The 25,580-nt window shown below is 44.1% G+C and overlaps 14 protein-coding genes across 14 annotated transcripts; 7 read left to right on the plus strand and 7 right to left on the minus strand.

Moving 5' to 3' along the window:
* Positions 1-262: 262 nt before the first annotated feature.
* SJAG_03805 (ski complex TPR repeat subunit Ski3) lies at positions 263-4,512 on the minus strand (the record flags this gene model as incomplete). The annotated part of the gene is made up of 1 exon (XM_002174900.2): positions 263-4,512. The coding sequence occupies exon 1, from the start codon at positions 4,397-4,399 to the stop codon at positions 263-265; it is 4,137 nt and encodes a 1,378-aa protein (XP_002174936.1). The 5' UTR covers positions 4,400-4,512.
* Positions 4,513-4,753: 241 nt separating this feature from the next.
* On the minus strand, positions 4,754-6,475 carry SJAG_03804 (D-lactate dehydrogenase; the record flags this gene model as incomplete). The annotated part of the gene is made up of 1 exon (XM_002174899.1): positions 4,754-6,475. The coding sequence occupies one exon, from the start codon at positions 6,473-6,475 to the stop codon at positions 4,754-4,756; it is 1,722 nt and encodes a 573-aa protein (XP_002174935.1).
* A 370-nt stretch (positions 6,476-6,845) lies between these two features.
* SJAG_03803 (hypothetical protein) lies at positions 6,846-7,442 on the minus strand (the record flags this gene model as incomplete). The annotated part of the gene is made up of 1 exon (XM_002174898.1): positions 6,846-7,442. The coding sequence occupies one exon, from the start codon at positions 7,440-7,442 to the stop codon at positions 6,846-6,848; it is 597 nt and encodes a 198-aa protein (XP_002174934.1).
* Positions 7,443-7,785: 343 nt separating this feature from the next.
* SJAG_03802 (AMP-activated protein kinase beta subunit) lies at positions 7,786-8,840 on the plus strand (the record flags this gene model as incomplete). Its single annotated transcript, XM_002174897.1, has 4 exons — positions 7,786-8,056; positions 8,113-8,215; positions 8,273-8,741; positions 8,802-8,840. The coding sequence occupies 4 exons, from the start codon at positions 7,786-7,788 to the stop codon at positions 8,838-8,840; spliced, it is 882 nt and encodes a 293-aa protein (XP_002174933.1).
* On the minus strand, positions 8,706-10,199 carry SJAG_03801 (pig-X). Its single transcript, XM_002174896.2, has 3 exons — positions 9,961-10,199; positions 9,813-9,843; positions 8,706-9,765 (listed from the first exon to the last, which is right to left on the minus strand). The coding sequence occupies exons 1-3, from the start codon at positions 9,981-9,983 to the stop codon at positions 8,983-8,985; spliced, it is 837 nt and encodes a 278-aa protein (XP_002174932.1). The 5' UTR covers positions 9,984-10,199; the 3' UTR covers positions 8,706-8,982.
* Positions 10,200-10,646: 447 nt separating this feature from the next.
* SJAG_03800 (hypothetical protein) lies at positions 10,647-12,536 on the plus strand (the record flags this gene model as incomplete). Its single annotated transcript, XM_002174895.1, has 1 exon — positions 10,647-12,536. The coding sequence occupies one exon, from the start codon at positions 10,647-10,649 to the stop codon at positions 12,534-12,536; it is 1,890 nt and encodes a 629-aa protein (XP_002174931.1).
* On the minus strand, positions 10,998-14,820 carry SJAG_03799 (CAMKK/META protein kinase Ppk34). Its single transcript, XM_002174894.2, has 6 exons — positions 13,956-14,820; positions 13,631-13,913; positions 13,452-13,571; positions 13,250-13,407; positions 13,037-13,185; positions 10,998-12,989 (listed from the first exon to the last, which is right to left on the minus strand). Exons 1-6 carry the CDS (start codon positions 14,169-14,171, stop codon positions 12,740-12,742), a joined length of 1,176 nt encoding a protein of 391 aa, XP_002174930.1. The 5' UTR covers positions 14,172-14,820; the 3' UTR covers positions 10,998-12,739.
* A 145-nt stretch (positions 14,821-14,965) lies between these two features.
* On the plus strand, positions 14,966-16,833 carry SJAG_03798 (nucleoside-triphosphatase). The gene has a single exon (XM_002174893.2). It carries the CDS (start codon positions 15,118-15,120, stop codon positions 15,640-15,642), a length of 525 nt encoding a protein of 174 aa, XP_002174929.1. The 5' UTR covers positions 14,966-15,117; the 3' UTR covers positions 15,643-16,833.
* On the minus strand, positions 15,612-16,765 carry SJAG_03797 (nucleoside triphosphatase). The gene is made up of 7 exons (XM_002174892.2): positions 16,675-16,765; positions 16,521-16,631; positions 16,397-16,461; positions 16,249-16,322; positions 16,166-16,197; positions 15,928-16,097; positions 15,612-15,878 (listed from the first exon to the last, which is right to left on the minus strand). The coding sequence occupies exons 1-7, from the start codon at positions 16,679-16,681 to the stop codon at positions 15,756-15,758; spliced, it is 582 nt and encodes a 193-aa protein (XP_002174928.2). The 5' UTR covers positions 16,682-16,765; the 3' UTR covers positions 15,612-15,755.
* On the plus strand, positions 16,785-17,434 carry SJAG_03796 (RNase P and RNase MRP subunit). The gene has a single exon (XM_002174891.2). The coding sequence runs from the start codon at positions 16,937-16,939 to the stop codon at positions 17,354-17,356; it is 420 nt and encodes a 139-aa protein (XP_002174927.1). The 5' UTR covers positions 16,785-16,936; the 3' UTR covers positions 17,357-17,434.
* Positions 17,435-18,496: 1,062 nt separating this feature from the next.
* SJAG_03795 (ER membrane protein DP1/Yop1) lies at positions 18,497-19,478 on the plus strand. Its single transcript, XM_002174890.2, has 3 exons — positions 18,497-18,664; positions 18,716-18,769; positions 18,920-19,478. The coding sequence occupies exons 1-3, from the start codon at positions 18,614-18,616 to the stop codon at positions 19,388-19,390; spliced, it is 576 nt and encodes a 191-aa protein (XP_002174926.2). The 5' UTR covers positions 18,497-18,613; the 3' UTR covers positions 19,391-19,478.
* Positions 19,479-20,123: 645 nt separating this feature from the next.
* Positions 20,124-21,237, plus strand: SJAG_03794 (DNAJ domain-containing protein Psi1; the record flags this gene model as incomplete). Its single annotated transcript, XM_002174889.1, has 2 exons — positions 20,124-20,454; positions 20,522-21,237. The coding sequence occupies 2 exons, from the start codon at positions 20,124-20,126 to the stop codon at positions 21,235-21,237; spliced, it is 1,047 nt and encodes a 348-aa protein (XP_002174925.1).
* Positions 21,238-21,479: 242 nt separating this feature from the next.
* SJAG_03793 (calcineurin regulatory subunit) lies at positions 21,480-22,566 on the minus strand. Its single transcript, XM_002174888.2, has 4 exons — positions 22,462-22,566; positions 22,175-22,411; positions 21,921-22,033; positions 21,480-21,811 (listed from the first exon to the last, which is right to left on the minus strand). The coding sequence occupies exons 1-4, from the start codon at positions 22,511-22,513 to the stop codon at positions 21,689-21,691; spliced, it is 525 nt and encodes a 174-aa protein (XP_002174924.1). The 5' UTR covers positions 22,514-22,566; the 3' UTR covers positions 21,480-21,688.
* Positions 22,567-22,818: 252 nt separating this feature from the next.
* SJAG_03792 (NuA4 histone acetyltransferase complex Epl1) lies at positions 22,819-25,557 on the plus strand. Its single transcript, XM_002174887.2, has 2 exons — positions 22,819-23,335; positions 23,759-25,557. Exons 1-2 carry the CDS (start codon positions 23,168-23,170, stop codon positions 25,349-25,351), a joined length of 1,761 nt encoding a protein of 586 aa, XP_002174923.2. The 5' UTR covers positions 22,819-23,167; the 3' UTR covers positions 25,352-25,557.
* The last annotated feature ends 23 nt before the right edge of the window (positions 25,558-25,580 follow it).

Here is a 25,580-nt window from a genome sequence, read left to right on the forward strand (position 1 = left end):
GTTACCTTTCGCTATTAGCCACATTGGCTACGATGGCAACTCCGTGCGGCCCACAGCGCAGTGATGCGTTAAATAACGAGGTCGTGCGTGGGCGAGCGTGTCCTGTGACGAGCAAAGTTTTGTTGTAGCGAGCACGTGAACGACCACGCGAAAAGTCTAAGTATCCATAGAAGCGATGTTAATGAGTATGGCAGGGAAAACAAGAACGAATGAGTCGATGAAATAAAAGTCAATGAGAGGAAGCACCGCTTTTATAAACATTTTATGCTTTTTGCTGCTCGATTTTGCGGTGCTCTAACAAGCACAGACGATTTTTGTCGGCCCATGGCGCCAAAAATGCAGCCTTCTGTAGCTCACCCAAGTGCATTTGTTGGCGAAACGCGAATGCAAGGTCTCCGGGACTTGTTGGATACGAACCCAGAATGCGCTGTAGCGTCTTGGCCAAGTCATAAGCACTCGTGGACTTTGTTTTTGTTAAAGCAGCCCATGCAGTCGGCAGGTGAGGATGGATAAAAACGAACTGTTGTAAGAAGCGCTGGATATCACGATGTTGAAGGGTGTAAATGGCATGAATGAGTTCAAGAATCAAGTTACATTCCTGTTCGTTCAGCTTGTGTTCAAGCACATACTGCTCTAAAGATTCTTGAGCAGCCTCCATGACTGCTTCGTCGCCGTCGGAAACACCCATTGCACCAAGGCAGAGCAAAAGATCCAGCATGTCTGGGTGTTGTTGTAAGGCATCGAGTAACTGCTCGCGAGCAGCTTGTTTTGCATTCTCATCTCCTATGGCCCACAAGGCTTTGGAGACCAGCACCACAACATCGGGATCCTCCGTGCTCTCCTCCAGCGTCTGTTGAAATGCTGAAAGCGCATGGGTCAGGTTTCCGGTGAAATAATGAGCCAAGCCTAGCACCAAGTCCAGTTGCATTTTCAAACGGACATCCGTATCTTCACCCTCTAGCAGGTCAGAAACAACTGAAAGATTTTCAATTGTCTCGTTGAAACGACCAGATTGCAGATATAACCGTCCGAGCACCAACTTTGAATCGATGAATTTGCGTAAAGCTTCATGGGACTCGGTACGTTCATAGTCTTCTTCCAACAAAGTCCCAAGATCAGTGCAAACTGCGATAGCACGTTCAAATAAGCCGAGTCGCTCGAGCAAATTTGTTAAAAGATAGTACGCATGTGCTTGTCTCGGCCGTTCACTGATGACACGACCAATCGAGTAGATAGCATCCCAAACTTCACTTTCGTTGACGGTACTTGTATTCAAAACATTCTGAAATACATAATAAGCGTACCAATAGTTTGCTGAAAAATGATTACCGTTAGAAATGGCACGAGCATGGTAGCAAACACGAGACACATTCGCTTCATCAGCAACAAGAATAGACAAAAATGCGCGTCCGAGCCATGCCTGGACATAATCGGGATCAATGGACTGAGCGCGAGCGAAGGCCGTTTCAGCTAAATCATACTCAGCACATTGCAGGTACAAACCACCCAAGCTTGTCCATGCGCCAGCATTTTTCTCGTTACAAATGAGGGAGCGAATAAAGCAGTGTTGAGAAGCTCGATAAGCACCAGTTTTTGCCAGAAGGATGCCCAAAAAGCTCCAGAAATCGCCGTTTTTAGATTCAAGCTTAATAGATTGCTTGACGCAGCTTATAGCGACCTTCATGTACTCAACTCCTTCCAATTTGGAGAGCTCAAAAAATGCGACACTCAGATTGTACCAAGCTGCAGGAAGCATGATAGCATCCTTAGCTGTGAGCGCCAAACACATATTGTAACACACAATAACACACTTTGTAATAAGTGCAGCATCAACAGTAGCACCATCCAAATGAAAGTCATTCAATGACGAAACGTTATTTGAGTTAGCCATCTTTAGCATTTTTCCATCCGTCATGATTGCACGAACTTTGTCCAAGGGAAACTCGTGCATGTGCTTTTGAACGTTTGCATACATTTGTATAGCATCACCCAAACTCTTCCATGGAGATACATAAGAATTGTTAATGGTAAAGATAGCAGCACATGTGCCGATTACTTCTTCAGCATGTTGAATAGCCCTGGCATAATAACCTTTTGAATACTCCGAATTTGCTAATTTTACTAGCGTCTTACTCTTTGACACAAGGACACAGAGTTCATTTTTGCGGTTTAAGAGAATATCTTCATACAGAGTCAAGGCTTCATCATATTCGCCAATGTCCATTTGAATATTAGCGACCATGTATGTGGTATACCAATCTTCCGGATTTAATAGTTCAGCGCGATGGAAGGCCTTTAAAGCTGCAGCGTAGCGACCAGAACGCGAATATGCTTCACCCAAACCACTCCAGCAATGAGCATCACGGGCATTGATCCGAAGAGCAGACTGAAAGTGAGAAATTGCATTCTCGTAATTTTTTGTATTCAACGAGACAACGCCTAAAGCCTTATAATGCCAATTGATACGCAAGCGACGTGTGATACCACTTCTTTCTGTCGTAAGTACACGCCGTGCAACTAATTCAACAAGTTCCCACTCATTAGAAGCCGCAAACTCCTTAGCAAGTTTCTCAGCTGCTGCAAATTCGCGAGCATCAAGCTCAAATGCTTTTTGATAACACTTTGTTGAACGCACCTGGTCATGAAAATGTTCGTAATAAAAACCGAGGCTCGTGTACGCAGGCGCGAAATTGGGATTTGCTCTGAGGGAGGAAACAAAGGCGGAGAATGCACGTTCAATTTGATCTTCGTCTGCAATGCCGTCATTCCATAAGTAAGTACCTAATCTGTAATAGAGCTCAGACTTTTGTGCACTAGTAACAGCTTGTTCGTCACAAAGTTCAAAACACTTTTTAATCGTTTTCAAGGCGGTTTCATTTTGGCCGAGCAAATGATAACACCATGAGAGGTTGGAATGAGCAATAAAATTAGTTGTGTCTGTTGCCAGCAACAGTTGAAGTGTAGCCACTGCATCTTCTGTACGATCGCTTGCTAATTCAATATCACTTCGTCCTATGAGGGCCTCAGCATTCGCTGGCTCGGATGACAATACCAACTCGTAAAGCCGCAAAGCTTGAGGATGATAACGCGGAACTTCAACATGTGTGTACGCAATGGCCAGTAACAGTGAGAAGGTAAGTTTTAGCTTCTCAAGAGTGACACTGAATGAATTGTAGACATTTTGAAGTAAATCCAGTCCCCGTGTACAGAGATCAGTTAGTGTTTCGTAATCCTTTATGTGATAGCAATGAATAGCAAACATTTCATGAATAAGAATGGAGTCCTTATTGGCATCCAAACAATCAATAAAAAGCGCAAAAACTTGATCACCATCAGTGCTTTCTTCCTCAACAGCAACTTCGTTTGTAGCAGCTTCTTCCTGGCCCTTTTCCGGTTCAGACGCTTTCACCTCACCATCGTTATCTGGTTTTTTAGGACTAGGCAAAAGCAGCCTTCCAATGGACGTTTGTAAGAAGGCTTCGAGAGCCGAGGCCAGGGGGGTTTCGGGGAATAATTCACAGTATTTAGTAAGCTCAGTACGTTCCAACTCAAGAAATGAACGGTGATCTGCCCATTCAAGATGGATTGACCAAGCCAACTGCTCAGGTAACTCGAGAGTGACGATGTCATCCGCCAAGGAAGTAAGTTTTTCTAACCACGGTGACTTGTCGTTCAAGTCTGAAAGTAAAAGCTGCTTATAGAAAAAGTGTAATAGCTTGGATTCCGTGATACGTCTTACTTGCTCGTCATGAGACCAGTTAATAATGTTTTGGTAGATGGTTTCAAGAGGTGAACTAGAGTAGATTTCTCGGTCCACATCATACATAACCTGGTTAAGCTTTGCACCCAGTCTGTTCTTCCGTTTAGCAACTTCGGTATCAAAGTAAGTTTTGTCAAGGTACTCTTGAATATCAGCCATTTGCATATAAAGAAGGGCTACGCTGGGTACTAGACCTTCCAAATAATCATAAAAGGTGCCTCCTTCTGGGGTTAAAAGTTTAAGTGCTTGAAACTTTTGTTCAGGTGTGCCATATTGCTGAGCAGAAGATTGGAATTTGTTCATGGTAGTAAAACACCTCTCACGTTCATCATTGTTCATTAATCGTGTACAAATAAGATCTGTCATTTTTTGAAGAGATTCCAAGTCGTGTTTTTTATCATACAAGTTCCATAAGCCTTGCCACGCTAACAGGGACTTGTTGTCAATCTCTGTGGCCTCTAAATATGCATGTTCTGCTTCGGCATAGTTTTCTAACGATACATAACCAAGACCAAGGAAAACGTGTGCATTATAGTTTTGGGGCTCAAATAACAAAACCTTTTTAGAAAGGTTTATTGCCTCTTCATAGTTTTTTGTGTTTAAAGCCTCTCTCGCTGCTTTTAAAGCAGCTTTTGCCATTTTAAAAACGAGTTTAAGTGAGAGGGTACAGGGTGTGTTAGAGGATAAGTTATAAGTTGAAAAGCTTTGATAACACGAAAGAGCAAGCCTACCGAGTATTCTAATATGAAAAGTGGATGTGTGTACTGCTCTCAATGACAATATTTGGTTAAATTCATATCATTAGTGCTAATTTTGTTGTGGTAATGTAAACCGAAATCATTATAGAAATTAGTGCGACTGAAAGGTAGCCTTTCGTCAAACGTTACAAGGAGTGTTTCCATGCTTTATGATTGTGCCTTAAAGGAATACTAATAAGAGATTCCAAGGATACGCCATAAGGCCACGATGACGGGATGCCTAAGTGAAATACTCTTAGTGAGAAACACTCTCGCCCGGCTGAGGAAGAACGTGTCCTGGATTAAGTATTCCAAGCGGATCAAGAGCACACTTCAGTTGACGCATCAAGGCTACAGTATCAGGACTTAGTTCTTCGTTCAAATAGGCACGTTTGACTAGACCAATTCCGTGTTCACCCGTAATGGTACCGTCCATGTGAATAGCGTTCAAAACGAGACGATGAACCAGTGTTGAAGCTTTCTCGAATTCTTCAGGTTTGTTTTTGTCATACAACAGAAAGCTGTGGAAATTACCGTCACCTGCGTGTGATACGATGCCTCCAAGCAAACCCGCATCTTTTAAGTCTTTCTGTGTTTTCGTAATGAGATCTGGAAGACGAGACAACGGCACACAAACATCGGTTGTCCAAACTTGTAAATCCTCTTTGGCAAAGGCAAGTGTGCTCCAAAGAGCTTGTTTACGTGCATTCCACAAAGACTCTGCTTCTGTTTCGTTTCGCGCAAATTGAAATTTTCCACCATGGTTCTTACGTGCAAGTTTGCCTACAATATCAATTGTCTCTTGTACTGCCTTGTAGCCGCCGGCAAATTTGAAGAATAAAGTAGGTTTTTCTTCCCAATGGGAAGTTAAAGCCTCATTAATAATGCGCATTTGCGTATCATCCAGCAGTTCCATAGCGGCCACATTCAATCCTTGACGCATGATGTTCTGCACAGTGGTAGCAGCGTCGTGTATAGACTCGAATTGGCATACGGCAACATTTCGACAAGGAGGAATGGCATGCAACTTCAGCGTAATTTCAGTTACTAACCCTAGCGTGCCTTCGGAACCGATGAATAAGTGTGTCAAGTCGTAGCCGGCGGAGCTCTTGCGTGGCCTTCTCCTTGTCTTCACAATTGTACCATCAGCTAACACAGCAGTAATGGACAATACATTTTCACGCATAGTACCATATCGTGCAGCATTTGTTCCCGAACAACCTGTGCCAACCATTCCGCCAATCTCGGCGCCAGGACCGGGATCGGGGCCGAAAAACAACCCTTTGGATTGCAATTGGTCGTTGAGGTCCTCCCATTTTACAGCAGGTTGCACAATACAGTCCAAGTCGGCGTCGTGTACTTCTAGTACCTTATCCATGTTCATAAAATCCACACAAATGCCACCATACGTCGCACTAAAATGCCCTTCCAAAGAGGTTCCACCGGAGAAAGGAATAACAGGAACACGATGCTTATGACATAATTTGACAATGGCTGATACCTGTTCTGTTGAAGTTGGGTAAACGACTACGTTGGGATTGTGAACGTAATGGTAAGAAGACCATGAGCTGGACCCATGCCGCTCGAGTTCATCTGCGTCAATCGAAACGCTGTCTTCACCGAGTACTTTCTTTAATTCCTTAATAAATTTAGGATAAACTTTTGATGTTGCAAAAACAGGTTCAAACGGCGAATGATCTACTGAAGCGTTCCCGACAGCAAACTGTCTCGACAGTGACCGATTTTGTATATATCGAGTTGTGAAATACGTCGCACCGCCAGCCAAAATACCGCAAACAAGCCCATACAAGAGGCTGCTTCTTGATTGATTATTCGCCGTTGAAGATGAAAAACGACTTCCCAAGTGGTGAATCGGCTGCTTTTTTGTGATTGTATGTAGATTTCTGTGGATAGACAGTTTCACTGGTTGGGCACATGAAAAGCGCGACAGCAGGGAAAATCGTGATGGTGAAACCATCTTGCACAAATAAACGCGTAGTAAAACTCGTTAGTGAATGTGACCTGTAGGCGCAAATTAATACACGCCCACGTACTTGTTTTCCCGTCTATACTACTTCAGTTGAAATGATGTAGAGAAGAGAGAAACTGAGGCAGTTGATACCACACTCTTATTGCTTCTAGAGACCGTCAGGATTCTGTGTACGTGTCCAATCAAGTCATTGTTCCCCCTCTCCCGGGCGACTGTTTTGACCCGGCATTTCATCGACCAGACCAGCGAATGGAGACTGACGTCACGGAAAGTAAATGCAAACGCGAAAGTAAACAAAGCAGATATTAGGTTGGAAAGGACCGAAAAAAACCTCGTTTTAGCTTCACGGAAGCCGAAATTAAACATCACTAGTTTCTGAAGACGAGAAGGACGAATTCAAGTCTCTCGTTGTTCTATGGCGCACAGTTGGAGTAGGCACACGCGCGACAATAAGCGTTTCAATTGACGGATTGGGATGACTTCCCAACTCCTTTTGGACCGGTGGACTGTCTTCTGACGAGGAACGTGTGCGTGAATAAACAAAACTGTCCTTTTCTGCAGCCAATATTCGATCGTATTCAGTGTCAACATGATTTTTAGGCGAAACAACCGGTGTTTGGAACGCGTCATCCATCCCACTAGCAATGAAAGCCAAAAGTGTCCCGGAAATACCACCGACGAAGACTGACCATGAGAGAAAAATGTAAAGTGGATAGAAAACGACAGCCAACTGTTTGAAGGCGCGATACGGTGCAGCTAGTGTGATTTCAAATAGAACATACATGAAAGAGACAACCGGTTCGTACAAAAACGCTGTCGAGGTGATAACAAAACGAGAAGTGAACTTCAGCAAGTACCACAGGGTGTACGCTGCAAAGAGCAAGCCAACTAACACATACTGGAGCGCAATAAGCAGCGTGTTCGCTACATTAATAAGAATATCCGTCATCGACATTGCATCGTCGTGCACGTTCGCGTTTGGTAGACGGTAGACGCGCAAGTGCTTATTCTCTGAAAGTCGCATAGCAATGATGTCATATGCAATGATGTAATTAAATCTAAAGAATATTGTCGGCTATGCCTGTGATTGGTCGGTACTTGCGACTGCGGGAGGAATGGTCATTAGCCATTTGGAACCAGGTTTCAACGACGCCATAACCGAGCGGTACATTCTGACATCGGGTGCAGATCCACCGAAGTTCGAAATTCACCTACTCCCTTTATTTGACGTGGGGTAATTAGGTTAAGGGATCATCGCAGTATCTGCTGCTGCTGTCCTTAACCATTACTATACGCAAATGGGAAATACACAATCCCAAGAAGGATATCATGGAAGTAAACACGGGTCGAAGCCGTCAACGGTTTCTTCACCCCCACAATCGTCTTCTGGTGAAGTTGCCTCGTCGTCCCGAGCGCAGAGTTTGATTAGTATAGCGCCTGAAGAAGTTGAGCTGGAAGAACATGAACCAACCTCGCCTACAGACGCTGTTGAAGGCGATGATTCTCAACAATCAAAGTCAAAAAAGAAAACTCAGACGTCAGCAAAGAAAACGCACGTCCCTTACAATGGTATGGTGATGTGATATATCGCTCCGAAAAACAATCGGTCGCTAACAGTCTTGTAGGACCGCGTGTTCCTACTGTCATCCAATGGAGAGGCAATGGAAACAATGTCTATGTTACAGGAACCTTTTCTCGCTGGAAGAAGAAGGTTCAGCTCTTAAAAGAGTAAGTGTGCTATGCGATAGCTTTAAGTACTTGTACACTAACAATTGGCTATCACAGAGACAACTTCACCGTTCTGTTGCAGTTGAGACCATGCACACAACGGTTTAAGTTTTTGGTCGACGGCGTTTGGAGATGCTCACCGGATTTTCCTACTGCTACGGACGCTGAGGGTAATTTGTATAACTACTTGGAAATTGATGCGAATGACATAACGGAAATGAATATCGACCGGCCTGATGACAAGGTAAATGGCCGGGAGAGTGTTGAACGCGATGAGGAGGCCGAACAATACGTCTCCGAAATCCCCGCGTTCTTGTCGAATAATGCACTCGGTGATACGAAACTCCCTTCACCTCCTTCTCTCCCTCCTCATCTTGAAAAGTGTGTTCTCAACTCGAACACAGCATACAAGGAAGACCAATCCGTGCTTCCAAACCCTAACCATGTGGTACTAAACCATTTGGCTGCCGCTAATCTACAGATGGGTGTGTTGGCTTTGAGTGCTACCACCCGTTATCATCGAAAGGTATGCAATTTTATTCGACATTCATTGTTTCATTGATGATGCTAACATTATTCATTTTAGTACGTCACGACTGCTGTTTTTAAGCCCTTTGAACCTTAATGAGAAGCTCGGTTACGTTTTCGGATCCATTCCGCACAATTTTGATAGGCATATTCAGAATCCTCTGTTTTTGAGACATTTTTACATATTGCAGTGCAGTTTTCTCCGTGGTTAAAGCTGCTCACTCGTTCACGTAATTCATTTAATCTTCTTTCGGCTTCCAAAGCTGTCGCAATAAAACAACAACAAGGTAAATAAAACCAGCACTCACAACGGCATTGGTGAGGATTGATACCTCGGTCTCTTTCTTCGCATCAGCCGTTGGAATTAGGACGTTAAGACTTGATTCGACATAGTCAAGAACAAAGGTACCGGCAGGTTCTTCGAGCTTTTCTCTACTGAGAAGCTGTTCAACGGAATCAACATGTTCGCCGCAAGACCAAAAAACCGTGGGTGACTGCATGCTGGCGACATGGAACATTCCATCTTCCTGCGGTAGCTGGTAGCGTGTGTGCAAAGGAATTTCAATGTCAAATTCGTCCATGTTGAGTGGTGCATTTACATCCAAGAGGAGTACGCTTCCCCAACCTGGAACATTGTATGATGGGGCTTCCAGGTCGGTTTCGCCCACAAGTTCAACGAGTTCGTGTACATTCTTAATGTCTTTCTCCGCCAACGATGTTAGCTGATACTTGTCGACAAACAAAGTTGATGGTATAGCTGCCAAAACTTGCATTTGACACTTTCCAGGAGGCGTGACGGATTTGGAAACATGGAGGACTAGAGTTGGATGAAGTCCAGGCGGTTGTCGAAATGCACTTGTGTATGTCCCGACCACAGAATCGCCCTTAGGAACGCGTCCTTCAGAGGATAACCATTTGGATTTTTCGTTATATGTGAACCGACTTATGTGTTCATCTAATGTGCAGCTGGTATCTGTGTATATCAAGGAGCTGTTTCCCACATGAATTTCCTTTTTCCAGTCCTTGTTTCCGGTTAGTCAAAAGAACGCGAAGGAAGAAAGAAACTTACAATTTCGCCTTGGAAAGGTAACTCAATTGGCCTAATATGGTTAGAGAGGTACATTCTCTTATTACACATATAAAAAGAGTTACGACATTTGTCCATTGAAATGGCTTTTTGTCATCTGTTTTCAGAACATATCCGCATTATTCTTTACCTTTCATTGTCGTTTTTGTTCATCAAAAACCAGCTTTCCTTTGGGAAGAAGGTAGTTTGTACCAACGCATTCAATTCTCATGACTCTCTCCTGCTGTTCATTCATTATTGTTTATGAATAAGAAAATATCAAGTTCTGCCTAACACGAACTGTTATGTCAGCGCGAAGCCGTCCCAGCTGTTTCTTCCTCGGTGCGTACTACGTCCTCTGTTACCTAGGCTTTTTTGGTGGAGAGTTTTCCACATGCACTCAACATGGGTAACGCGTGAATGCAGTAGATAAATGATATTTTCTACGCGTCATAAACAGACACTAATTACGGAATTCTGCAATTCTGCAGGCAATCTTACTGAGAAGTTTAAAATTTGTTACCAGAATGTTACTATCGTTAACTTAAACGCCCTTGTTTCCAAACGTCTAGCTTCCTCATTTGTCTTTGTACTCCCCAACCAGGTCACATTTGTAATGTGCAATGAAGGGCTATTTTAAATGATTAGAGACAACGCTCATGCATGTTCTACTTCAGTTGGGACGTATGGGAACAATATTGTTTACTTTCACTTAAAACTTGATTCGCTTGTACTTCAATGTAAACAAATAAACAAAATGAAGGGTATAAAATCCCGGCGAAACGCTTGTCTCAATTCCTTGTTTCACACACAAATATCAGCAATTGTGCGTTCATGATGAGAATCTTTCTGAATAACACCTTCGCTTTGAAACTGTTCGCGCTGGTTCTGTCTATACTACTTCGTGTTATCGACGGATTGCAAACGATTTTGTCTTACGAAGCGGAAAACTTCGTCCAGGAACAAGCTACTGCTGCTCTTGCAGATGCGAACGAATTGGATACTTATACAAACTTTATTTACTGCATGTTCAAGGACGTTGTTTACGATTACGATTCTTTGAAATTCCGTGTGCTATTTTACAGACAATGCATATTAGCAGGGCGTATATTCTCTCGAGTTGTGGATATCGTCAATCGGAAACTTGACAAGTATAAACATACCCCGTTTTCAAACACGGATACTATCAACAAACTTACCCACCTTCAACATGTGCTATTCACTACAAACAAAGTGTTTGACAGGCTTACTTATCGTGCAAACAACAATGTATTTGTAATCCGCTGGATGATTATGTTTCCCATAATGCTTGTCGTGCGACTGGCACTTTCCCCACTGTTGGAAAAACCAAAACTTAATAAGCTTAAAGAACCAGAATTGCTGAACTCTCTTAACGAACCATTTAGATTTCAGAAACGCAAACGAGTTTATCGTACAATCCTTCAACTGACACAAATTTCTGGTTTCTATAAATCCTCCTATTTTAAACAGCATGTACAGCTTTCTCAAGTTTTCAACAAAGCCTCTGTGTTAGGAGAGAATGAAAGCTCGCACTTGCTAATAGCACACTCTCCAGAATTACTATTTCTTATAAACGAAGCTAGCAAGAAGACAGTTTTTGAAACATCGCCTATAGACGTGCTTGATGATGAAATGCCCCACAGACTCAATGGTTTGGGGAAACTGCTGCCACAAAGCAAACCTATGTGGTCTCAGCCAAACAATTTAAAAAAACAAGTTCGGCCTGAGACTTTAAACGTGCAAGAAGTTACATCTAGTTCGAGGCCAAAAGATCAGTTTTCAACAGAACTTCCAAACGGTGACAAGGAAAATTCTACACAATCAGAGCAAAGACCAAAACGGCTTTACAAAAGCGATTGTAAAGATATATTTGCAAAAGTGGGTTTTTACAACAAAGATAACTTTAAGACCCTACACATCAAGACAAACAACTTACTGACTCGTTTCGAGCGTATATACCAGGCGGAAGCTTACGCAAAAAAGGCAAAAGCGGAAGGCTTAAAACAACTGCCTGAACGAAACAAAGGTCGTAAAGTGGATGGTATTCCAAAGAAGTTTTGTTCCGATTTGGTTCCCAAGGGTGTTTACGAATGTTTACCTGAAGGAGAACTCCCGCTTGACTATGATACTTTAAGTTGGCTCAGTGGTTTTGTCGATATGACTGAAGACAAAATGAAGAAAGATGAAGAATTAGGTCTTTCGGGATTGATGGAACACCAAGAATCTGAAGAAGTGAAATCTATAATGGTGAATTACAGTGGTACGAAAACTTATCACTCTTTAAAACCCCATCCAGCTTTGTCTCAAGAACTTAAAAATGAGTATCTTGCTGCAACTGAAGATACAGAAAGGATGAAAAAACAAACTTGTGTACCAGAAGTAAGCAATCTTCTTGTAGTACGTTTCCACTATGATAAACCAAATGGAATTGAGGTTCGGTTCAAGGACCAAGCGCTTGATGATCCCAAAGTAGCGAAGGCGCTTGAACGCTATAATATTCGTCTGTTCGTTCAAAAAGTTGAGGAAATTGAACAAGAGTCTTTTAAAGAAGCAGATTTGCACAAGGAAGACTACGAAAACGCTAGCTTTCTATGCATTGAAATTGAGAACAAAAAGACTGAGAAAAACTACAAGCTTGCCTTTCCAGAAGCGTTGCGCTCTGCGTCATATTATTATGAAAAAGTAGCTACCGGAGCAATTGCATAATTGGGAAAGCGACAAAAAAAATGAGAAATCAGCTTTTGGCTGATAGTCTGAAAAAGATATCCTTTCTAGCAAACCTTTGGATACCATTGTTAGTGTTTATGTGAAAAATAACAAAAAACAAACTTTATAAGCGTAGGACATCGGTAAAAAAACGGCTTTAAAAGAAACGTTAACCACTTCCAGAAGTGGTAGGAAACTGTTTATCAACGGCTAGGATTATGATTTTTTGTCAGGGACAGACGCTCGGTTAGGCGCTGCAAGTTTTCAAGCGCCGCATCACTAAAGGAATGTGAAATACTTGAAGTCTTTTCGTCTAACGGGGAATGTTCATCTTTAGTAACCCATGGATCCTTAAATAGTTCCTCTGTAGTTATTCGAGTCTTTGGATTCTTGTCCAGCAAGCGCCGTAATAGATGCTTTAATTTGTCACTACATTCCTCCGGTATTTCGGGACTGTTGAGAAAATAATTAGTAAAAGTACGATTAAAATTGTCACATACTCCTCAGTCTTTATTTTTTCAACCATATCAACGATTGTTGGTGCCTCAAAGGGCAGTCGAGCAAAAAGCAAAACATACAGTGTTACACCCATTGACCAGACATCCAGCAATTTGGCACATTCAAGATGCATATCCAAGGTAAAAAGTTCCTGTGCTAAAGTTAGTTCTTGAAAAAAAAAGTAGAAAACAAATCCGCATATGCAGTACACATACTGGAGCCATGAAAGCAGGAGTTCCAGTCGGTTTTGAGGCCTCCTTTTTATTGTCTAGTTGCACAGCAATACCGAAGTCAATGATTTTTAAGCAGCCTTCCTTGTCCAAAAGCAAGTTGTCGGGTTTAATATCACGATGAACGATATCCTTGCTATGGACTAAATATGTTAGAGGTTGTGTAATGAGGGCGATTGGGACTTACTGTAACGAACGCCGAGTAACAGTTGCCGGAATAGGTTCCAACATCTGTGTTCATCGAAAGGATCGAATGAGATGCCACGATCTATCGAGCCAACTTTCCCCAGAGGGCAGTACTCGAGAACTATGAAAACGTGTTAGCATAAGAGGATTGGACGCAACTATTTGTCGGTGACAACGTACCCATATACAGGGTGTCTTCCACATCACAGTTAATGATTTCATAAAGCTTGACGATGTGCTTATGGTCGAGCTGTTCGAGAAGAGTAATTTCGTTTCGTATCAGATAAAAGGCATCCGTATCCTCGCAGTCTCGGATCATGTCTTCTGCTTTCCGGCCAAGACTTAACGAACGCATACGATTCTGTAATGGATCGTCGTCTGACGAACTGACATCGGCCATTTCTTTCATAAGCTGGGACACTTCGCGGCGCCGAAGGTTGGTCTTGGATATTTCTTTCATGGCCTAAAAAGTTAGCATCCAGCTGTGAACAAATCTGTTGCATACATATTCTTTTTTTGTGTTCTGATCAATGGCCAAGTAAACCGTGCTGTAGGAACCGTATCCAAGAGCATCTTTAAGATGGTACTGGTTGACGCATTTCCCGCTGTTTTCTTGTTCCTCGATGCCTAGCTCCCAATTTTGTTCTTCCGGAGTATACTCGCTTACGATAATTTTTGATGGTTTTTGGGCAGTTCCTGTTCCACGTATAGCTTGTAACATACTTGCAGATAATTGTAATAACCAGTCGAATGAGAGATGTTTGCGGTAACTTTCGCAAAGGATAACAATCGGAGAAAGCCAAATAAAATACTAAATCCGTTAATTTAAGACTCTATTCGCTTCCAGATGAATTGAGGTGGGGATAACTGCAGACAATAAGCTGAAACAAATGAAACGGTGGGTAGCGAACGGGCCAAGGGTTATCGTGTTAAATGGAAGAAACAGACTGATACAATGGCCTAGGGGATATCCGAAGTGTTATTATAAATGAAATGTTGTACCTGCTCCACAATGCCTGTGCCAAAAATCATGCAATCTGATACCAGTAAGAATCCGAGGTGAAACTAAAGACCAAAAATTGCTCACCGAAAAAAGACACGTTGACCCTATAAAACAAGCGATAAACAGAATTATAAGCTTAGCGACTACTACTAAATGTTGTAACTAGATTTCCCCACAAAAACAAATGCTCTTAAAGCAAATTAAGTAGATTATATGGACCGTTTGTTTCTCTACTACAGAACTCTGTATTTACCCAAGCAATTGTTGAAGTTCTTAAGTATACAAAAGCAATGAATGATGTTCGGCACGAATAAAACAATATATCTCAGTACCTAATTTGTCTACGGAATTGGGCAATCGCGTCTAGGATGCGCAGGACGATCCGTCCAGAACAATATATCCGTTACCAGTTCACATCACCGAGCTCTTATCCCGAGGACTTAGAAGGCGAAGTTTTTGGTGGTTAGTTGCGTTAATTCTCGTTAGCGTGCGTTACAACACTCCACCAAAAACGCGACCAAACATCACCGGTATTATCCTCGAGAAAAAAAAGCAGAAAGTCCATCTTCCACCGTAATTTGAAAATCATTTTTTTTGTCGCGTCAACACAGAATTTCTGTATACAAAAAAATTATTCCCTCTCGCCTTCATTCTACGTCTCATCATGTCTGAAGCAAGAAAGTTACCAAACATCATCATTTGCGGTACTCCGGGAACAGGAAAAACTACTTTGGCTGAACAGCTGGCAGATGCTACCGAACTTGAGCATGTGAATATTGGTACTGTTGTGAAGGAACATTCACTGCATTTTGGATACGATGAAAAGTGGCAGACGTACGATGTGGACGAGGACAAGCTGATGGATTACTTAGAAGAACGTGTCAAGCAAGGCGGTTGCATTATCGATTGGCACACTTGCGACATGTTCCCCGAAGAATGGATCGACCTCGTCCTCGTCCTCCGTACCGACCATAGCAAACTTTGGGAGCGTTTGGAAGGCAGAAAATACCCACTGCATAAAATTCAAGAAAATAACGAGGCAGAAATCATGCAAGTTTGTTTGGACGAAGCTCGTGAGGCATTCGATGAAAATGTTGTCATTGAACTTCCCAGCGACAGCCCAAGTGACATGGACAGTAACATTGAGCGCGTCTTACAATGGTTAGAGGCTTGGAAGAAAAACCATTAGTTTCGAAAAAAACAAAAGGAGACTTATTTTATTTTTTGTATAGTAATAGAGCTGTTTGTGTATGCAGTGATCCAAAAAAAAAAACATTCTGAAGGCTGTCGAATGCGTTTTCTTTATTTTTGGCGAGCTTTTTCTTGAAGAAAGTCTCTGAGCTTCATGCATGCCTTGTAACGATGGCTGATGCTGTTCTTCACATCATCGTCCATTTCAGCGTATGTCTGTTCAAACCCGTTGGGCTAAGATGTGTGTTAGCTAAGAACATCACATAGGCGGGCAAGCACTTACCTTGAAAACAGGGTTCCAACCAAAAGTTTCCTCACCAGTAGGCGACACAATGGTTCCATCAACTTCACCACGGAAAAGTTGGACGGGGTGGCCGGGGCCTTCACAGTAGCCAAAAGTGCAACCGGCAACAGCACCCTTGTCCTCAAAACCGGCAAGCATTTTGTAGAGACCTGTAGGGTTACGTGTATTAGCAAACATATCTCTGCTCGAAGGCTTCTTCTTTCGCTCTACCGCTTACCCTCACATCCAATGCTCTGATAGAACCATTTGCTGCAACAGAGTTAGTTACCAACTCGATATGTCGACGACTCCCTAACGTACATATATGCGCCTGGAAGACCATTCATAGCATTAAACCCAAGCCAAGTATCCTCAACAATCACCGGCCCTTTTACCTATCAAGAATTTGTAAGCCTGACATTCAGGATGTCCGATTCAAAAAATGGAATCAATTCAGAAAATTGCGTACAATTTCGGCCGCTGTACGGCATTTTTCAATGGTAACTTCGTCGGTGGATCCTTGAATCTCTGGCACTTTTCCGTGTAAGTAAATGTGAACAAAAACAGAGTGTTTCTCCTCGCTGGACGCATACAATCGTATTTGTGGTTGACAACTTCATACTCATTACCAAGAATTGCCTTCACCTCACGCAGCTTCATTTTGTTTCCGGTAACGAAAACGATTGTTGGGTTTTCTGTTTCTTCTGTTTTTTATGTAAGCCCATTTTCTACTTGTCCATCACATACTACTCATGTTGATAGCTTGAAATCTCTCGAGACACGCGGTTTACTCGTATTTTTTGTTTTGTATTAGCCTTTCTTCGGTGGTGATTCTGTTTTCACGGTTGCCATTCTACGTGTAAATAAATAACAACAATGAACACGCTCGTTCTCGTAATTCCTTTTACCGCACCTTTACGATTAACAGTGCACTTTCCCCTTGAGTGTACTGATACTCGTTCGAAGTACTGGAAGGACAGCAGCAGTTGGGTGCTACGTGTGCGGGACGATGGTTCGGTTCAAGTCGAGGTATTTGCTATTTGAGATTCTATATCCAGAGCACAAGCAGTTCCATGAAATCCCTGCTGTTCCTTCCGGCAATCAATTAACGTCGTCTTTGCTCTCGAAACAAATCCGTGCAGCTGTTCATGAAAATTTTGGTGACCACGGGTTGGGCTCTGTACAGTCGAATCTTTCTATAAAATACTTCTCTCCACGAACATCCACTGGGATCCTTCGGGTTGCACGACAACACTACCGTATCGCATGGGCAGCTCTAACACTAATCCACGAACTACTTGGTCAAAAAGTTGTCATTCGTGTTGTACGAACGGCAGGAACAATAAAACGCGCCGAAATGGCCGCAATTGAACGCAATGCTTCAGACATTCGTTTACTCTCTATCCATGACGAAGTGGAGGAGATTTGAGTAGAAAAATTTGTATGAATAAAAAACAAACTTTAAATAAACAAGAAAGGTTGGAATTTGTCAACGTAAAGATACGGCACTAATTAAAGAACAGTTTTTGTTTAACCAATTCGCTGCGTATGGTGCGTATTAATTGTGCGCAAAATTTGTTTACCACGCGACGTGTTTTTCATTTAAAAAATTTGAGTCATGCTATCACCGGTCCAAATTAGCAGTCACGGTGTTCCGTTTTTTCTAGGTATAAAAGAGGGAGAAACTCTCCCCCAGAGCCATGTGAGCCGGTCTTGGCTCTCTCAACCAGTAATGGGTAAGAAACTAAGAGTTCAGTTTCGTCGTTGCAAGGATGTAAATAATATACCCAAATTTTATAGCAAGGCTTATGGAGTGCTGTTTTGGCACTCTTCTTGCAATGATAGGTCTTTGTCATAGTTACACTGAGTTTACGACGATTCTGCGGATCTCTGTTCTTCGACAATCTCTTACTAACAGCACAGGAAATTTAGGGATAGTTAATGAATCATAAGGTGATATGAGTATAATTGTAACTGGGTTTCTGAGTGTGGATTTGATTGTTTGTGTGTTGTTCTGTGTGTAGTCGGGTTTGCCGTTTCTCTTCGCTTAATTAAGCTTAATTTGTGCGAATTGTCTCTGTCGTTTCAAACTGTCGCCGACTGTTCCCGAGATTGCCTGCCTCTTCGCGTCTTCTTCGTTGACTTTAAAGCTAATCGTTTCCGTCTCGTACACCTCGTCCATACACATTCCATACACAGTTTACTTAGAATACTAGTAGCTCTAAACCACCAAGCAATGCGGTTTCTATCCACCACTACTGTACCGCTTAGCTCAGTGAACAATCTTATCATATCTTATCGACATTGTTGGACGTGGCTCGAACGCCGTCGGTTTCCGTAGAGCAAGTTCACTAATGGTCTCGAGGTGTTCTCCATGAGAACATGCACATTGTCTAGATTTCGCTTTGTTTCCAGTTTCTTCTGCTGATTGCTTTGTTCTGCAACGAAGCAACGAGGTACAACACGAATCAGCGAGCTACACCGCCCTCCAACGTGTGCTACCGCATTATCTTTGTCCCGTTGAGGCATAGTGAAAAGGTATGACGTAAGAGACGCTAGTGTGCATACAACAACACCAGCTCAGTTGCAGCATCCTTTCCTCTACAAACCGCAGCTGGGAGTCGCTCTGTCCATTTGTCTGGTTTATTCGCTCGTTTCTTTGAAAAATCGTTCTTCTTTCACAAAGATGTCATACCAACAACGCATCCAACAACAGCTGAATGTCCTGGACAAGCGGGTACGTGCAGGTTGTTGAGTGCAGAACAAATTGCTAATTTTTTGCTTGTAGCTGTCCGCTTTCCCCGTCCTTAATGTCATGGAGCAAAAGGTCGGTGTGAACAAGGTATGAAAACTCCAGGAAGTGGCGTGTATGGATGCGGGAGTGTGCTTTTTGGGAAGCAAATCTTAATTTGTGGAGGACTGTACGCGTACTCTCCGCGTCCTTGCGCTCTCTGCTTCCTCCTTTCCTCTCCAATGCTTGCTAACGCGTAAGGTTTACATTTGTCTGGGTCTCGCTACCGTCTACTTTGCTCTGTTGTTCCTCAACTTTGGCGGTTACTTGTTGACGAACACTTTGGCCTTTGTCATGCCTGCGTTCTTCAGCATCTATTCCCTCGAGACTCCCGACAAGGATGATGATACTCAATGGCTTACTTACTACTTGATCACTTCTTTCATGACTGTCTTGGAGTACTGGATTGATTTCCTTCTTGTTTGGGTTCCCTTCTACTGGTTGATGAAGGCTATTTTCTTGGTCTGGCTCGCTCTTCCTCGCTTCAGCGGTGCTAGCTTGATCTACCGTGCTATTATCCGCCCTTACATTACTCCCTATGTCATGCGCGTCATGAGCAGAGTGAACAACGCTGCTGCTGCTGGTGCACCTGTCCCTCCTCCTCGCTCTGAGAAGCCTGCTGCTGCTCCGGCTGCTGCTCCGGCTGCCAGTGCTACCGGCGCTCAACTTTAGCTCTTTAAGCCCGCTTTGAAAGTGCTCTGAAAGTTATGTTGCAATAAGAGTCATGCTAGAATAGTTATGACATGCTGTGTATCACGTATTCAACGCTTGCAATCCGCTAGTAGCCTGCACACTACAATTCTTCTTTTTCCTAACGCGTCGCGCGTTCGCGTACGGCGGGCGACTGCGTCATGCCTCGCTTAAAAACTAAGCTTAAATCCCCGTCTCGTCGTTTCTCGTGCTGTTCTCGTAGTAACGCGTGTGTTCCGCAGCAGTTCTCCAACAAGAGATCGACGTGTCGGGGAATGACGTAGATACGACGTAGCCCGCTAGGAGCCTCGAAGTTTCTAGCATGTCGTCATGCACGCAAGTATATACGGATACTACAGCCCTCGTCAACGTATCCTTTCCCTATATCGCAATCTTACCTTTAACAAGGGACATATATATAATTCTTTACAGGTTACCTTTTCGGAACTGTTTACTCGTGTTTGTTGCACACATACTGTGTACGTTACTCTTTTGAACGAGTGAAATTACGCTTTTTTAAGCGACCAAACTTTATTTCAATTGGTTCTTTTTGCTTTAGAACAAGGACGAATTGCGCTTTTCTTTTTGCGTTTTTAATTGTTGTAATCGTTTCTCTACGCGTTTAACAATCTTTTCTGTTTATCCAGAAACCAGTCCTTTTTTCGCGACTTTTGTGTTTCTTTCCCGATAATTATCGACCAATAACTTAACGAAAATGGTTCATGATACCAAACTTTATGATTCTCTGGGTGTTAAGCCGGACGCTTCGGATTCCGAATTGAAAAAGGCCTACCGTAAATTGGCTTTGAAATATCATCCTGACAAAAACCCCAATGGTGCCGAAAAGTTCAAAGAAATTTCGCTGGCTTACGAAGTGTTGAGCGACCCGAAACGTCGTCAAATGTATGACCAGTTCGGCATCACAGAAGGAAATGCTCCTCCACCTCCTTCCGGCGGTGCTGGCGGCCCTGGAGGTGCCGGTTTCGGCGGTTTCCCTGGCGGCGGCGCCCGAACATTCACATTCAACATGGGTGGTGGTCCCGGAGGTGCACAATTCTTCAGTGCCAGCGATCCTAATGACATCTTTGAGCGTGTGTTCGGCTCGGCTTTCAGCGGTGCACACCCACGGCGGCATGGACGACGACATGGATATGGATGGCGGGTTCATGCCTCGGGGCTCTCGACGCACGGCCGGTGGTATGCCGGGCGGCTTCGCTAGCATGTTTGGAGGAATGCCACGCGGTGCCGGTGGTCCTCAGCCAAACTTTCAGACCCGGCCCTCGGCTCCCCAACAGCCCAACGAAGTGGTTACTCGTCCATTGAACGTTTCACTCGAAGACCTTTTCCATGGCTGCACCAAAAAGATGAAAATTACGCGTCGCATCATCGACGCGTCCGGCCAAGCTGTGAAGGCCGACCGTATCCTTGAGATTAAAGTGAAGCCTGGCTGGAAGGCCGGCACCAAGATCAAGTTCACGGGTGAGGGAGACGAAAAGCCGGATGGCAGTGTCCAGGATATCCAGTTCATTGTGACCGAGAAGCCACATCCCGTTTTTACTCGCGAGGGCGATGACTTGCGCATGAACCTCGACTTGTCACTGAAAGAGGCTCTGTTGGGCTTCTCTCGCCAAATCATGACAATCGACAACCGTCGTTTGAATGTCTCATCGTCCAAGCCTACGCAGCCCGGTTACGAAATTCGGTATCCCGGCCAGGGCATGCCCTTATCCAAATCTCCAAACCAACGTGGCGACTTGGTAATTGTGTGTCGTGTTAGTGTACCTTCCACCCTTACTCCTTCTCAGCGCGCTGCTGCTGAACAGTTTTAGGCTGCAGGGGTAGCAGCCGAAGGAACCGTTTATGACTCACTGATTTTTCTTGAATGTTGAACATGCATTCGCACATCAAATTGCGCACACATACTCACAATTTCGCTTTACACGCCAATCCCTCTCTCTCACGCCTGCTTGTCATTTGTGTGTGTACTAGTGTAGCGACGACACACTTTCCATCCGCTTTTTACTTGGCCTCCTTTTTTTCGTTGCCGTTTAATGTGCGAACATGTAATGAATTCCGTTGTGACGTTAATCAACAACCGCCGCTCACTCGTGAAACATATGGATCGGGTTCTGGTATTGCTGGGTTGTTTGAGTATGTAATTGAGCGTTACTGAGGTTCGAAGTTGCGACGCGCATGCAGCATTGGTCTGTGTCGACTTGAAATTTGTTATATTGAAAACTGAGAGGCTAAAACTCGAGCGTTACTTGAACTTAAACGTGATTAAATTGAACCGACCGTCATGCTGCTAGCAACGTCGGTGCCGCTGATAATCTTTTTAAACTCTGCAAAACTAATCTTGCCGTCTTTGTCCTCGTCAACCTCCATGATCGTTTTATCAACAATCTTTTTTATCTCGTTAGTACCAGCTTTTCAGAAGTGATCGGAAACAGGGATTGCCGTGTCGAAGCAAACCAATGTTTCTGACCTAAGGCTCTCAAAAGACCGAACATACCTGCTGCAGTTGATCGTCACGCAAGTTGGTACCGACCATCATCTTCAAAACGAGGAACAACTCTCCGTTTGAAATGTAACCATCTCTGTCAATGTCGTAAATCTTGAATGCGACTGGTCATGGTTAGCATGGGAACACCGTGTGAAAAGAAGAGTATCTCAAAGCGAAGTCGACCGCAAGTTGAAGATGAGCGGTCTGCCACTTGACACGATCCGCCCGTCCTTTCCCTCACCCTGAGCTATCCCCGTACTTACATCTCAGTTTCTCCTCCTTGTTTCCGTGAACAGAAAACACCGAAAGTGAGTTAAGAAACTCCTGGAAATCAACATCCCCACCGCCGTCTTCGTCAACAACGGCAAAAAGACGTGTTGCAAGCGGGTTTGACGCAATGCTGGGAATTGACAGGAACTCCTCACGGTCGATGCTGCCCGAAAGGTTCATGTCAATCTTCTGGAAGCGGCGCCGAAGTCGCTCGATCTCCTCACCGGAAACTGCGTGTTAGTCTACATGTTGTCTTCGAACTATATTGTCGTCTACATACAGGTGGAATTGGTAATGAGGTTTTCTAAGAGTTGTGATTGCGTCTGACCCATGTAGAGAGAAGGTCAGACGGGGCTACTATTTTGCATACCTCAGCCGCTGCTATGAATACGGTGGCGGAACGTGAATCTGTGAGAAGAGGCTGCGCTGTGAGGAGCAAGCTGCTGAGATGGTATGCTTGTTATCAAGATAGTGAGATTTAGCGTAGGATAATGGGATGCAGTATATTTTCTTAAAGTATTTAGCGTGCCGTGCTATGATATCTTATTTAATGTGCTGCACTTTACACTCGTTAAGCCTCGCTCGCTCTCACTAACCTACGTCATCTATAGAGCCAGCAGTACACGGCCTCTCCATCCTTTAGCAAACTCTGGCCGAGAACTTCTTTTTGGGTTTTTTTTCATTTACTGAAAAGCTTGGAGAAAATGATTCCCTGTGGTTGAGCCTGCTCTGCTCGGAGCACAATCTTTGATACATGGCACTGGATTCTTTTATTCCGACTGCATTTACTCGTCTTCAGTCCGGCACCCTTGTGTCCCATTAACCTTGTGCGTTAGTTCTCGCTGCAGAGTCTTATTTCATTTAACGAGAAGTAATGGTCTTTAAGTCTCGTTATTGCACATTATGTCGCTTTACGTGCTACGCTAAAAGGTGCTGCTGCTGCCACCAAACGACAGCAAAATTTCTGCAACTTCAAGAGCGTCCCTATGAGCGCAGTGTCGAAAAATGGTAGGGCGTACAGGCAGCGAAAGGTCGGCATCAAGACGGTGATGCCGATCTACCGCGAAAACGAGATTCCTGATTTCGATGAAGAGACTTCCATGCAGCGTACCGTGCCTCAGGTCGAGTCTGGCGTGGAAAAGGAAGAAGAAGAGGTATGTTTTGCTACGAGAGGGATTTTACGAGGTTTGGATGGTTTTTATTGCTTGTCTACGGAACTATTGCTTTTTTGGGATTTTCGTGGTCAAGACCGGGGCTTACGAATGTCTCTGAGCGATTTTGACGGTTTGGGCGAATTTTTGGCGGTCGAGCCGTTCCCGCTAGTCTCCAACAAGCGTTTAGTTTTTTGCGTTGTCATTTTGCTGCGTGGACATTCGTCGAGTTACTGACACCAAAAATACGACTTGACATGAACTTCGAGGCCTGCCATGTTGTGTGTGCTTGCCGTTTGGCATACGTACACAGGTTGTTCTTGGATCCCCCACACCACAAGCAACTGTCCATTCCATCCTGGCTTGTCTGTGCTAATCCCGTCCAACGCAAATGATGATGTATTCTTGTGTCTAACCCAGCGTTAGGAACGACATCTGCAGCTGGTAATTCATGCTGCACATGAGGCCATCGTTCAGGGTGCGGAAAAGACTGCAATAATTCCCACCCGTCCAGCTGTTCCTGTCGGTATGCTGCCGAAATTCTACAAGAAGGATTATTCCGTGCCGACAACATGGTTACGATTTTCTATGACAGTTGAGGAATGCGCGGCCCCAATGTACTGCATGGATGAACGTGATGTTAGTCAGTGGATTGAGCTGCGAAAGCAACACCAAGAGCTGGAGCGGTTTTCGGATGACGATTATGAGTTGTGCATGCAGACCTTTGAAGACGCCATCAGTGAGAAACAGCCGTATTTGTCCATTGATAAGGCTCAAATCCTTTCGCGGGACGAAATTCTCCCATTCTTTGATGAAAAAGGTGTTTCCTCGTTGAAGCCACTAGCAACTGAGCTGTATGGTTATTGGCGTTCTCGCAAATTGGAGCGCTCGGGTTTGTCTGTGATGCCTTCCATTCAAATTGGTGATGATAAAGACAAAGATGACCCGTATATCTGTTTCCGGCGTCGCGAGGTCCGTCAGCCTCGCAAAACTCGCCGCTCAGACTTGCAATCCTTGGAGCGGCTGCGGAAGTTACGCATCGACATGGAAACTAGCTTGTTTCTTTTGGATCAAGTATTACAACGTGAAAACAAAAAACTTGAATTGCTTCAAACGGATCGCTCTGTATTCCAGCATCGCTGTATAATGAAACGGTTGAAGCGCACACTCAGCATAAAGGACAGCGACGTTGGGTTGTTCAGTCCGAAGCGGCGGCCCCCAGTTATTGATCAGAAGCCTTCCAAGACTCACCTTGCACCGTCCGTTAGCCATGCGGAGGGCGAATTTGCATCCGAAGGTTCGGTGGAAGCAGGAGTTGCACAAAAGCAATATCGTGCTTCAACAGCAACTGGTGCCGCTGCTGCTTATCGGCCTATTCCCACTCAGATACACGATGCGCACCCGGTGCGATATTTGGAGGATGTGCAAGCGGATGCGTATACACACTTTCAAATTCGTTTACAACAAGAAATTGCCAAGCGTGCCCAGTCAAGCCTCAAATGGGTTGATCTTTTGGAGAATCCTGGAACAGCGTTACCATTTGCACTTCCTGAGACGTTTTATCGCAACGTCGAATTTTTCCCGACGAATGGTAAGACGGGGCTTTCCCAGCTTACAGCCTCGCCTTCAGATTCAGCGCCATCTCCAAGTTCGGAAGATACCGCGTCTGAGGATGGTCAGCAGCTGTATTTAAGCGGTCGGCGTCGTGATTCAACCACTTCTGCTTCTGAAGTGCTCTATCGGTATTCCACCCACTGCACACCTCGCAATGCAGTAACCGTGAGGCGCCGTATGGGACGAGGCGGACGTATTATTTTGGACCGGACATATGCCTTGCCCATGCACCAACCGCGATCGACAACCTCGAGGCTTAAAGACCGTTGGCTGTTTCACACGCCGTTTGACGCTGATGACACTATTATTTTAGACGATGAGTCTGATGCCTCCGTATTGTATCGTTCACAGCTCCTTCGCCTGCACGCGGACACCGCAGCGATCACCGAAAACGCTGTCAAATAATTCCTCGCTTCTTTCAACTCTTTTGACCCGACACGTTTTTGTTTCAGCATTTCTACAATCCGTCCTTCTTTTTTCCATCTTCTTCTCTTTGTCCGTTACGCCTTCTATCCGGACAGAGGCAACACCCATCTCCCTTCTTCCTTTCTAATCTAGACCACGCTTCGGCCATGACTAGCGAATGAATAATTAATGACACGCATTACACTACATTCACTATTTCGAGCTTTAT

This window comes from Schizosaccharomyces japonicus (assembly GCF_000149845.2).
Source record: "Schizosaccharomyces japonicus yFS275 unplaced genomic scaffold supercont5.2, whole genome shotgun sequence".
NCBI classification, from domain to species: domain Eukaryota; kingdom Fungi; phylum Ascomycota; class Schizosaccharomycetes; order Schizosaccharomycetales; family Schizosaccharomycetaceae; genus Schizosaccharomyces; species Schizosaccharomyces japonicus.